Source organism: Dromaius novaehollandiae, chromosome 7 (assembly GCF_036370855.1).
Source record: "Dromaius novaehollandiae isolate bDroNov1 chromosome 7, bDroNov1.hap1, whole genome shotgun sequence".
In the NCBI taxonomy this organism is placed as follows: domain Eukaryota; kingdom Metazoa; phylum Chordata; class Aves; order Casuariiformes; family Dromaiidae; genus Dromaius; species Dromaius novaehollandiae.
In genome coordinates this window covers 25,473,870-25,487,125 of record NC_088104.1, presented here as the reverse complement: position 1 = coordinate 25,487,125, position 13,256 = coordinate 25,473,870, and the positions used below count along the sequence as shown (strand labels likewise).

The following is a 13,256-nucleotide window of genomic DNA, read 5'->3' as shown; positions in this document are numbered from 1 at the left end:
AAACATTAATCAATCCTGTATTTCCTTAATAATTCTACACTTGACAGGCTAACACAGCTGATCAGCGTAGTGGGCAGTAATGACCCATGATTACTTATGTTGTATTTAATAAGTTTAGAATTTTGCCTTAGTATACAGTTTTATAGACTGCATGTTAGGGTTTAGTAGATCATATTTTGTTAATATCTAAAGGCCCTGCTCAACTGAATTTACTGAGATGTCATTCTTCCAAAAGTAAGTTAATACTAAAACAACTTAAAATTATATTGTATTGTTTCGCATAAGAAGTCTTAACTTCTTTCAACAGTTGTCAGTTTTTTTAAGTATAAATTCTTTTCAGTGTGAAAACACAAACTATGTAAATTTAAAGGTTTTTAAGAAAGGAAACCCTTTAACAGTACATACAGATTTTGAAAATGTTTTTTTACTCAGCTGATGTATGTTCATAGTTCTCAGCTTTCTGTAGACAAACTTCTGTACAAGAAAAGTCTACTTTGACGTTCCTTGATACATTCCAGTTCCTGTATTTATTTCTTTTTTTGATGGTTGAATATAACTTCATTTTATTTCTTTATATTATTTTTCAAATTTTTGGTTTAAGAGAACATTTCTGTCAGTTACATCCTGTCAATAACATTTAGATTAGGTTTTATTTGCCTTTACTTATAGGGTCTGTTCTGTAAATTGTTTCATGCTTTACCTTTTAAAAGTTGGGGTGGGTTTTTTTAGCTGCTTGCTTTTGTGAATTCTGTTCTCTACTAATAAGTTGGATTGTTTGTGGATCTTAAATTTGATATACCACTTTGTGTTGCTTCTGAGCTTGCATAACTACTGCAGGATACACTGTTCTGTGAGAGATGTTCTTAAGGAACTATTGACAGTCTGTCCCCAGCGGCCACTCAGTCGTATTGCAGTATCAGACACCAAAGTTCATGTATGGTCTCTGCTTGTGTCCTGCTGCTTTAATAATCTTAGAGGGCATAGTGTTAATGAATAGCGTTCTTTCCGAGTAGAAGGATGGCCTGCCTTCCTTGGGAGGTCATTGTAAATTTTAAAGGACATCCATTATCAGCAATCAGTGGTGGTTTGTGCTAATGCTGCTTAGAGGAGGCTAAATTATGAAAAAAAATGCACGTAAGTAAAGGTCCTTTTCCCTACAGGTGTATCCAAAAAGGAAAAGGATGACTAGTGTTTAACTTGGACTATAAGCTATCCCCACTACAGTCACTGCTACCTGACTCTCTGATGATAGTTCTGGTAAACATATCTCAGAAACGTTGTCCCACACCTTGTTAATCTAATCCCACAATTACATACTCATTTTGGATCCAGTGAAGAATAGGCAGATATGGGAGAGAATGTCGTACACTGAATGGTATACCTTGCTGAGACTACAGAGGGGAAAATAAGTATCTTTTCAAAAATGCAGTATGGGTAGAAATAGATATGCTTTTTTCCAGAACTGTGCTTTCCAACAGTGCATTTTGGAATACATGAATGTAAGAAAATTCTGTATTTTCTATTTATTAGATAGTGTATAAAGTATATTTCATGTTTGCATAAAGAAACATTTATCCTGATACTTGACTTGAGTATCTCATTAATGATGAGGAGCATTCACCTTCCCAGTGCTAAAACTTTCTTTATGCTGTCTCTTGAAGTGTTTATTCCTTGAGTTTCTTCTTGTTAGCCTCTTTTCTGTAAAGAAAACCGCATGTTAATGTATTTGCGATGAGATGGAGGGACTTGATAATATCACACACATAGTAAGAAAAAACCAAAATGTATACTTGTTGGTCCAGTTTTAAGAATCTTCTTTTATTACCAACGAAGAGTGGATTTTACTAGTAATACATAGATGGCAACTACTGATTGCCTTTCTTTGACATTCCCTATACTCTGTATCTAGCAGACATACTCTTGCTATTTTCAGGAATAATTCATAAACTGAGTAGGGCACTATTGGCACAGTGTTTGTGTTAGTAACAATGAAAGGTATGTATTCAATGACAATACCTCAACTTTTGTAATTTGTATACAGGATGTGCTGTCCCATTTTTCGAATCTGCTTTGATGTAAGAGACCATATTTGTTCTTTTATATTGCTCTTAGCATAATTCAATACTTATAATACAACTGAAATTAATCTATAAACTGCCTTTTCGATCATTTTCATAAACATTAGAGTTACTTACACTGGTAAGCAACCATTTCATTTTTATATATGCCGTTAATGTATAAAATTCTTCCTTAAAATATGAGAGACAAAGGTTAGAAACTCACTGAAAACTTTTTCTGGATTGGATCATTTATTTTGCCAACGTTCCTTAAAACAAGCAGGAGAAGTATGTTTTATACTCTTGAACACTGCTGCTTCTGCAGCAACTGTAGATTATCAGTAAGTGTCTCAAAGCTACATCAGCTTCCCCCTCCCCCCCGCCCCCAAACTGTTGATTTTGTTGTGCAGCTGCCTGCTTGGCATCCACTTGTGGCTCCTCAGTAAATAACGTGGTGAACTAAGAGGAGACTGAGAACTGAAGGTGTAAGTAGTGTACTTACCAGTGATAGCCCAAGATTTCTGGACATGTGATTCCAGGGAAGCCTGAAAGGGGAACTGAGAGCTGATAGTGGTTTTTTTGTATTATTGAAACTTTTTGGTTTGTGATCACTTTTTTCTTTCCTTTGAAACTTCACTCAAGTCAGATTTTTGCATCTCTTTATGCTCTTGTTTTTTGTTTTAAATACCAAGTTTCTAAAGGAGATATTTGGCACAGTAAAATGACTGAATAGAAAAGTAGTATTTAATAGTTTTCCAAGAGAACTTTGCAAGTATGAATACTTAAGATTTTTATCTCCTAAATGAAAGGAGAGGACACAAAGAGCAGCTTTGTCTTAACAATTTTTTTTTTATGTTTATGAATTATATTTAGGATAATAATTAAACCAAATTCTCTTCTTAAAATTTCCTTATTTTAGAATACTTTTAGTTATAATTCATCTCTCCTCTGACTGTATTGCTTCATTTCTAACTTGCAAGTAAATAGGCCGAAGTTCTCATGTGTTTTTTCCATGTAAGTTTATTTGCAATCCAATTTTCTTCTGTTACATTTTTCTTTAACTTGCTCCTAAATGCAGAAACATGTTTACTGAGCAATTATGACGTGTAGTATATTATGCTAACGTGCAAAGGTTCTTATAGGCTAAGTAACTTCAAGTACTTCATAATGGTGAGAGGGATTTACACTGAAAAGAAAAATTAACCTGTGAAAAAAATGTATAGTGACAAGGTGTAGGGATCCCAAAGCATTACAGATGACTGGATTCTGTAGATATATAAACATTTTTCTGCTCTTTTAAGTGAAAATGGATCTATCAAAATGACATACTGTTCTTAATTTGGGTTGTCACATATAATGCATTTTTGTAGTGCTTCTTCATCCATAGATATCAAACTGCTTTACAAGGAAGGTAAGTATCTTTGTCCTCCGTTTTACAAATGGGAGAATTGAAGCACAAAGAAGTAAAATGACCTTGCTCAAGGTCACCCAATATGGAGTGCTGTAGCTTGGAAATGAACCCAGTTACTAGATCCTGCAAGCGCTGCCTCCTAGATTACACTGCTTTCATGACATAAGCTGACATTTCAGGGTTTTATCATTATCAATTATAGATGCTTCTTCCTACAACACTTGGTTTGTGCATGGTTACCAAAAATAAAATCAATGTAAAAATCAATAGATACTTGCCAAATTTTTTTACATCACATGAGATTTCCTTTTACAAAATCTAAATCTAAATATAGTTGCCAAATATCATTCTGCATTGGTTAATTTTTCTATTTTGTTGGCTGTGGCATCTGTTAAAATGTGAGTAGTTAAATGTAGGCTTACTCTGATTAGAATTCATCACAAAACCCGCAGAAGATTCTTATAGTAGCTGGATCATGTGAATGAGACTATATGCGGACTCTGCAGTCTGCAAACTGAAGAATATGTTGTTGTTTACCATAAAAGCATTTCCTAGTTTAAGTAAAACATAGTCAATTTTCAGCTAATATTTAAGTATTCTAAAGATTTTTTTAAAAAATTTTTTCAATATATACCAAATGGAAATTTATTGTATTTTATTTACCCCTAAATGAACAACTGAAAATCCTATAAAACTTAATACTTACCTTTTAAATGTGTGTAGTTTGAGCCGCGTGAAGTACATAACTTTCTTCTCCTTTAGAATGAAGTCACCCTGCTGAGAAATGAAGTGGCACAGCTGAAACAGCTTCTTCTGGCTCATAAAGATTGCCCTGTAACCGCCATGCAGAAGAAATCTGGCTATCATAGTGAGTAATGTTCCATTACCTATAGCCTTAGGCTGCATCAATGAAATACTGCGAAAGTGAACTGAATGAACATTAAAAATGAGAAGTGCAATTCTAATATTGCATTAAAGATTTAAAAAAAATCTCAAAGGTTATTGCAAGACAGGAATAAATGTGGTATTTAGAAATATTTTTTATAAGTCCTTTCAGCTGAAATGTTGCATAACATTAAAGGTTTTATGTTGGCTTAATAAATGTGTATGATAATTAGCTTTTAAAGACTGTATGCTACTATACCTGCTTTGGAAAATATAATTAAAGTATTAATAGCACATGATAAACCATTTCTTTATACTTTATCTTAGCCTAGTACAGTGAAAGGTCCTTGTTTTTTTTCCCATATCGTAATAAGATTTTAGTAGAGGTAATATAACAGCTGCCCTCATTTACCATAACATCCAGGATCAGTCAAGCCATTAAAATAATCAGATGCAGGTTCATTGCTCTTACTGTACACCGTCTTCTAGATTGTTTTGATTTTCACATTAAGCAACTACTTTTCTATAACCAGATATTTAAGGATTAAGTTACTCTCTTGATTTTCATCCTTCCAGCATTTTAAAGGTTAATTATGCTTTCCTGACTTGTAACTTCATTTTTGGATATGAAACACAGTGCTAGAACCAGCTGCTGCTGTTGTAGAATAAATGGCCAATTTTGTCCATTGTACACAAATTTGTAACAAATAACTGAGCTGGGAATGCATTAGGCAACATTCATAATATATAACCCACAGCTTTCGTTTTTATGATTTAGTGATATTTCAGGATATTTGTAAATGTGAAGATTGTTTCTGCCATATGTAGCCACTTCATTTTAATTTGCCCGTGTCAGTAATGCAGGAGAATAAAGGAACATTTTGTATTGCATGCAAACAGATCCTCAGGTGCTTGCGATAAAACTTAATGGCCACCATCTTTACTTGTAGTCATTGTAAGCAGTTTCATCAGAATGGGCAATATTTTTTAATTTAAAAGATTCAGGAGATTTAGCAACTATCCACTGCCATATATATTTAGAATACTGATTTTGTCAGTTTTGAGCTTATAAATCTTGGTCCTTTGATCTCCAGTCATTTTGACAGGATGGAAAATAGCATGTTGGAATAAATTGGAACTGTATAGAAATATGTTTGGGATTTATATTAACAATGATTGCTGCAGGGATGAGGCCATTATGGCTCCCATCTGACAGAACAACATAATTTCATACAGAAGCTACTAGGGGATAACATTATGCATGCAAGGTTTTTCCAAAAGGAAAAGAAGGGTCTTGAATTTTGATGTTTTGAGGATACATATGTGTTCCTGAATTTGCATGAAAAATTTTAAAACACAGATTTTCAAAATAGACTGGCAAACTAAGTGCATGCTAAGGATTTCTTTGTTAAAGTACTAATGATGGCCTGTTTAGTAATACTGTTTATTTTCTGCCCTCAGAAAAGGACTACAATGTTCCTAAATTACTAAAGAATGAAAAATAAATAAGTACTAAAATACTAATCAGCAGCAACAGCCTACATTTTAGAAAAAAGTACAGTTATAGTAAGCAAGGGAATTGGAGGCATAGCTTGCCTAGTTTCTTCAACGGTCTTTTGAAAGTAAAAGTTCAGCACAAATGATAATTTTAACATTATTTATTTGAAGACATTATGTCACATTATCTTCACGTGACTGTTGTTAGGAAAACATTTAGGCTAAGTGACCCACATTATAATTTATGGGGGGGTGCGAAATTGTTTCAGCTAATATGTTCATGAAAATAGTGGAGATAGTCTTTTTAAATAGTTACTTACTATGTTCACTGGGGAATGATCATGTATGTTGAATTGCTTCAAAAAGTATCGCGCAGTTTAGCATTCTGTCCCAGTGGAAGTAAAAGAGACAGTGTTCCTGCAGTGCTGAATATTATGCATTGCTGAGACAGCGCTGGTTTATACCATGAAGACTGTTTTAATAGCTAAGTCCAATTTCATGGGGTTTCACTCATGACTCACACAAATAGGCCCAAACAATCTATGGTTTTGCAGGGTATTTTTGGCACCTACCTACATATCATCTTCTCAGATCTTTCAGATTCCCTGTACTCATTTTTGCCTCAGACCAAGTGAAGAGCACGAGAATGAAAATTCTCTTTTCTTCTTCTAAGACTGTTCCTCGGAGCCATATTTTCATTATTTTAAATCTCTTGTGCTTGCTCCAAAAGAGTGTGTTATCAGGACAGAGAAACCAGAAGAATGGTTATTATGTTTTGAGGCAGCAGTGATGAAACTCTGGTGCAGTGTATGAGTTGTCAGCCAGTTTAAACTTTTTCATTCCCAAAGAGGAATGCTATTGGTTTTAAATGAGTCCTTAAAAAAAATATATATATATTTGCAGTATATAGGAGAAATCTAAATGCTTTTCATTTAGCTTTCATTTCAGTTCTTCCTTACCAAATTATTTCTAAAAGTCTCCTTTTATATATTTTCTCAGACTTTTCTTGGACTTGAGGCAGGAATAAGTTGAAAACTTTCAGAAGGAAAATGTGGAGTAAAAATTCTAGCTGTGAAAAAGTTGAAAAAGGTGTTTTAGATATTTTTCATATTTATTTTTAGAAGATTGCCATAAATTTCCAGAGCTTTCACACAAAACTGACTTTAAGTTAAATAGATGCTGTTATGTAGGTGATATTAAATTTTTTTTCCTGTGGTTCTTTCCCTAGCTAATTTTAAAGAAGCAATAGGAGATGACTAACCAGGTCCACTCCTCAAATAATTACTGTGTTCCTATAGCCTGTCTCTGAGCGGTGACAGTCCTTCAGTAACCGAAGGGGATATCCACAAAAGCCAACTCACTGGAAATCAGCATTTCTAGGCTTGAGTCCCTCTATAGTCCATGCAGGGCCTTATTCAGAGTTAGCATTAGACTTCCTTTCTTGTGATTGTCAGGGGACTGAGAGGAGTTCCAGATCGCTTTATCTCAATGCTTGCTTACGCATTCCCACTTTGGGGTTTGGAATGTGACTTTCCTGTGTTCTTCTGCATGTCTTTGTCTTTTATTCCCAGTCTTCAGGCCTAAGAAAACAAGCGACCTTTGCAGCAGGGTGACTGTAGGTATACTCTGTATTCACTGAGTAGACTTTTTTGTTTGTTTTTAATTCTTCAAATGGAGTTGTGTATTCCATTTTTGGCTGCTATTCTTGTAAACTTAGGGCTACCAAGGAAATCAAAATAGCTGTTCTGTAGGTAGGGTATTTGTAAATATTACTTAGTTATTGCAAGGAATTAAGCTTCTAGTCAAATTCATTAGCATCAATTAAGTCTGTATCTTACATGATAATTTGTGCCTGCTGTAAGCTCCTGCCTCCAGCCCCTAGCATCTGAAAATAACTGAATCTTGCACTCTTATCTCTTCAATACAGTATGTTCATCTGCTCAATGAGATATGAAAGCTTCTGTTGTACATGGGTGATAATTAGTATTCTCAGATTTGTTTCTTCCATTGCATCTATGGTCCTTCTGACTTCACCAGAGCCAGAAAACCAAGTCCTTCTCCTGTTCTGTACAAGTGTGATATTACTACAAGCATTTCTTCTAAGTTGAATTAACAGCGAGCATACATGTTACAGGATACAGAACAATGGAAGTAGCTCTCTTTTCTCTGGCTGAAAGATGATGATCTGCTTTACTTCCTGGCTATCTCTGCCTTGCAGCATTTACAACTCCCCTTTTTTTCTACTTGAGGATAAGGAGGATTTGGCCAAAAAGGGGATCAGGATCACCAAAAGAAGCGTAACTAGGAAGTTTTGAGATTTCTATGAGAATAACAGCAGCTCAGAAGAGGAAGAGCAGGTGTGACAGTATGGAGTTTGTATTTGATATGTGATGAGCCACTCACTGCCATTTCATTCTGTTTGAGGGAAAGAATATGCTGCTGTCCTAATCATTAATCCAGTATTTTTCAGGAAATTTCCTTCTGTTTTTAACAAAGTTTGCACGTGTTCGTTTTATTTACATCAGATCGTGCTGTTCTTGATGGAATTGTAGCGAAGATGAACTCCTATGGAATGGTGTTAACTGAATTGGTGCATGTTCGTGTTCTATTCCCTTTCTCTTGAATGCACAAATCCTACTGAGAATCACAAACATCTTTCAGAAGTATTTTATGTCTCTTCCTCTTGCTATAGTCAGTTGCCATATAATCTTAAGATATGTGGTAACTGTCAGCAGTCCTAGCTCAATTTCATCCGTCTAGCTCCTTGGATGTTTGAAAGATCTATTTTTTGAAAAAAATACAATACATGTAAAAATAGTTAGCCTTGTGGGTAAGAACATTATGATACTTTCAAAGGATTATCTCCATGCTCTTGTAATAGGGATATAAAGAGAAATTGTTACCTTGTCCATGCAGGCAGTGTTTCTTAGGAAGAAATACAGCAGTTTTGCTTACTTACACATCTCTCTGACCTTACCTTGCTTTTCCAGAAGCAGCCAATGCTAGTAGAACTATTATTATCAGGATTTGAAGATGAGTGTCTGTAGCATACCTGGGGTTGCTTTAAAGATTTTCTTTTGCTGTAGAGTTGTCTTGCTAATTCAGTGACTTTTATTATCCAGTACTTCATACAAACCTCAGTTCATCATAAACTTCATTTCATCATTGTTTGTTCATGCTTTGCATTCATTTTTAGTTACAGCTAGTAGCCTGGTTTTGTATGGAAATGAGACAGGATGATCACAGTATTGTTTATCTTTTAGAGTTGGTGTCATCTTATCCCATCTCTTCTATTCTGCTGGGTAACTTTTGAACTTGTAGGCTAATCTCAAGCAGATCTGATAGGTATCCTAAAGACAAATCAAACTTTATTCTGTTGCTATGTCACAGGCAACAGTTTGTGTTTCTTCAGATAGTGTTTGTGTTTTTTGATGTTATGTTATACACTGGTCAGTATTGTTTAGAAAGGGCTTTTTGTCTTCCAGTTGTCCACCTGTATATTGGGTTTGGGTCAGTACATAAATCTTTTGTGAAGAATATTTGGAAAACACTAAGCAACATGAAGCGGTGCATTTGGTATTCATATTTTTTATTTTGAGTGAAAACCAGCAGGGTGGGTTTTTTGTTTGTTTGTTTTTTAGTCCTTAGCTCAGCTTTTTGCTTGAATGTTTGCATAATACCTTGGCTAACTTTTGCATCTCTGAAAAAAGCATGATTTTAGCATGACTCTAGGATGTCTGTATGAGTAAAAACACTTTAAACCAGGCCAGTTTGTAAACTCTTTTAATCTGTTTATCCTTCGTCATGAGAAAAGTTGGTGTGACTGTGTGGCTAATTCACTTCAGTACTTCAGTTTTGTGTAGAATACCTAAATCTTTTTTAAACAAAGTGTTAATAAATTAACTCTTATTGAGAGACAGTTACATAGTAAAAAATGTTACTGAACTTCACTATGTGAAAAGAATGTAGGTTGAAAACCTCTGGAAGTATTGTCCCACTAATAAGAATTGTCCAACTAATAAGTGTTCTACACAATTTTTCAGATAAGATTTTCACAACTAATATTAAACATAGAATTAGTCTCGATTACTAAGCAAATATAGTAGGTGGTACACTAAAAATCTAAATCAAATGAATTTATGTAGTATTAGGAGATCTTGTGCTATTTTAATCTTTAAATACTGCTTATTGACAGGAGCATTTGTCATTAGAATTACGTGTCATACTCATCAGCTTATTTACTAGGTGGGAAATTGAACAATATTAATCATGCTTTTAAAGATGTGAAAATTTACTTGTTTCCTAAATACTCCATAATGCGGTCCATATTTTTTGCTTATAAACTAGTATTTTTGAAAAAGCATGAAAATAAGATTTTTTTTTTTTTGGCAATTTATTGTTCTGAATTATACCATGAATTTTAATTATTTAGAAGATGATTGCTGTTGTCTGGAAAGTGGTGGTGTGCATTCCAGAAAAAAAATAAATGAATTTTTCTTCTTAAGCTGCAGATAAAGATGACAGTTCCGAAGACATATCAGTGCCAAGTAGTCCACATACAGAAGCTATTCAGCATAGTTCTGTCAGCACTTCTAATGGAGTGAGTTCAACTTCCAAGGCAGAAGCAGTGGCCACTTCCGTTCTCACCCAGATGGCGGACCAGAGCACAGAGCCAGTGCTTTCCCAGATTGTCATGGCGCCTCCCTCCCAGTCGCAGCCGTCAGGAAGTTGATTAAAAACTTGCTTTGCATCAGTTTCTTAGATATACATTTGTGACTTTAAAGGGAAATCGGCAAAAGACCAGTCTCCATCTAGGAGAAATCTGTAGCTTAAAATTATTCCTTTTTAAAAATCAAACTTAAATTTGGCTTTAATGATTGGCAGATGAAGATGAGACAGAACAACAGTTTTTAGTCTCTTAGCAAAAGACTGTTTTTTTTTTTAATATTAGGTTTACTAGTTATTTTCTGTGCTCTATGTGTAAAGTGTGTGTACAGTACAATGTGGTTTATTTCATTTTTAATTTGGTATTATTTCAACAAGCATTGGGGTGAATTACTAAAGGTCATCCCCAAGACTGTGATAGTAATATTATGTGACATTTTATACCAAAGTTCTGCATAGTCCCTATTGACTTTGTAATGTTAGCAAGGTCATAAAGCACTAGGCAAGAGAAAGACAGTAACAGTAAATTTGCTTTTAGTCTTTTTGCCTTTTTGTTGTTTTGCACATTATGAGAGGAGGAACATTGGGAGAAAAATATTTGGGTTTTTTTGTGTATAGCATTTTGTTTGGCTTTTTAACTGTTGGGGTTTTTTTAATTTGTTTAATAGGGCCAGTACAGTATATGAGATACAGTACTTTTATGCACATACCTATCCGAGATGAGGATCATTACTAAATAGATTTCTTTGAAAATTGATGTCAGTTCCCCCTCACACACCAACACTTTCATTCTGGGGGGGCAGAGAGCTTTACTTTTCCAGTCAGAGCAGATATCTGTAACTACCCTTTGTTGCTAGGCTGAAACCAGTAAGCATATTGTAAAATACAGGGTTATCAAATATGGAATACTTAGTATTCCAAAGTAGGTTGATATTTTGTGGATTTTTGAGTCACAGACTAAGGAATTTACTCATGGTTTTGGATGCCAGAAAAGCCTAAAATCCTTCTTCAGACAATTCAAGACTTTTTTTGTCATTGTCTTGTATTTGCAAGCTAACTTGTACTTAATTCTTGTGTAAGCACTGTCATCTTTTAGTAGCAAAAATTTTGATACCTTTCTTGTGGAAAAAAAATCAGTATCTACGGTATCTTGGAAACAATGTAATTATGTGGTGTGTGTGGTGTGTGCGTGAGAATGGTTCAGTAGTTTATGCCAGCAGTCTTTTGCTTGAATGTTTAAAGATGCCTTCAATGTGATGCTGGCTGATAGGTGATTGCAGTTTTAAAATGTTATTTACTGTGCGAACTTGGATAACTAACATTCCATGATGTAGTTTGTTTCTGATGAGATGATTGTAGGTACACTTTTTCTCATTATCCAATCATCTGTAGGATATTGAGTTTTTTAAATGTGCCATTATCTATTTTGATTCTGTACTCATGTTCAAAATCCAGTACAATATTTTACAATAGATTAAGTTGTTTAAAAAAAGTAGATGTGTGCTTTCAGGTCGGAAAACTTTGTATAATAGCAAAAACAGAAGCATAGTAGCAACTGGCAGTAAAGCAGGATTCCTCTATGTATATAACAAAGATTTAATGCATTTATAATGGGTTGTGTAGTTCATTTGCTCTTCCTTCTCCACGGTATACTATCTGTTTTAAGTGTCAGTGCCATCAAATTTCATATTTGATTCAGTTTCAAATCTAAAATTGTAATTGATCCACAAGAAAATCATAATTTCTACAGTATATATATACAACCATACTATAATGAAAACTGGACAAAGACATATCTAAGTCATATATATATTTCATTTCAGGGCTTTAAGCATGAAAATAATAAGGATTCTAAGTATTTTGTATTTTTAAAATAAGGAAGTTGAGTTGATAACCTCGTGTGTTTAGAAGTCTTTCCCAATTTCAAGGAAAAAAGCTATAATGGTTATGTTTCTGGGATGGTAAAATACAACAGACATCTTGTGAGAAGGAAATTAATTGCAAAGGCACAAAATGTGAATTCTGCAAGAAAGCTATACAGTTACTTTGCAGTTACTTTTCATTGTAGTTTTGGTGGACTAGATAAGGCCTCATTGGTTACACTATAATTTGCTCTCCTAAACACAAAGGCTTTTTAAATCATATTTATATAAGTGGCGTTTTTTATAACAAAACTATCGCGCTTGTAAAATAAGTCTACATAAGTGTATAGGAGACATGTAAACAGTTAATGAATTTAACAGTGGGGCTGGAAGAAGAACCATTAAAATCTATCTGTGTTCCGCAAATAGAGAAAAGTTACTAGTTGTACAACCATGGATTCAGTTTTGAGACGTATGTCACACTACTTCTGTACCTAGCATTTTGGGTCTTTACATTTGACATGTTTCACAAACTGTACTGTTTTATTTTATGTGCAGTTTGCATGAGTAAATCATCAAAGAAAATAAAATCTATAAGTTATGTTCCTATTTTAATGAAATTATAATTGTTCTAAAAGGCAGTGGTGTCATCAGACTCCTTTCTTCATCATTGCAATTATTAGCATTTTTGTGAAACTCATTGTAATGTCAAGTCAATGTTATGTAAATAATAGCACATATGTTTCTTTAGAAAATAAGCCAAATTCCATTGCTCTGCAGTTGGGTTGCAGCAACCTCTGAGGAATTAACCTTACATGATTAGTTCCAGGAGCCTAAGGTAATCCTTAGAAAAAGGATTTCTTTAACATAGCTTGGTGA

The 13,256-nt window shown here is 34.2% G+C and overlaps 1 protein-coding gene across 6 annotated transcripts in view; it reads left to right on the top strand.

Annotated features, from left to right (window-relative positions):
• The window catches only part of ATF2 (activating transcription factor 2), a 56,163-nt gene extending 43,145 nt beyond the window's left edge, over positions 1-13,018 (top strand). For all 6 annotated transcript variants that reach the window (XM_026092773.2, XM_026092798.2, XM_026092791.2 and 3 more), the window contains 2 exons: positions 4,231-4,336; positions 10,356-13,018. In XM_026092773.2, coding sequence (XP_025948558.1) covers positions 4,231-4,336; positions 10,356-10,582 — 333 coding nt within the window. In that variant the 3' untranslated portion in view covers positions 10,583-13,018. The remainder of the gene's footprint in view (positions 1-4,230; positions 4,337-10,355) is intronic.
• Positions 13,019-13,256: the final 238 nt, after the last annotated feature.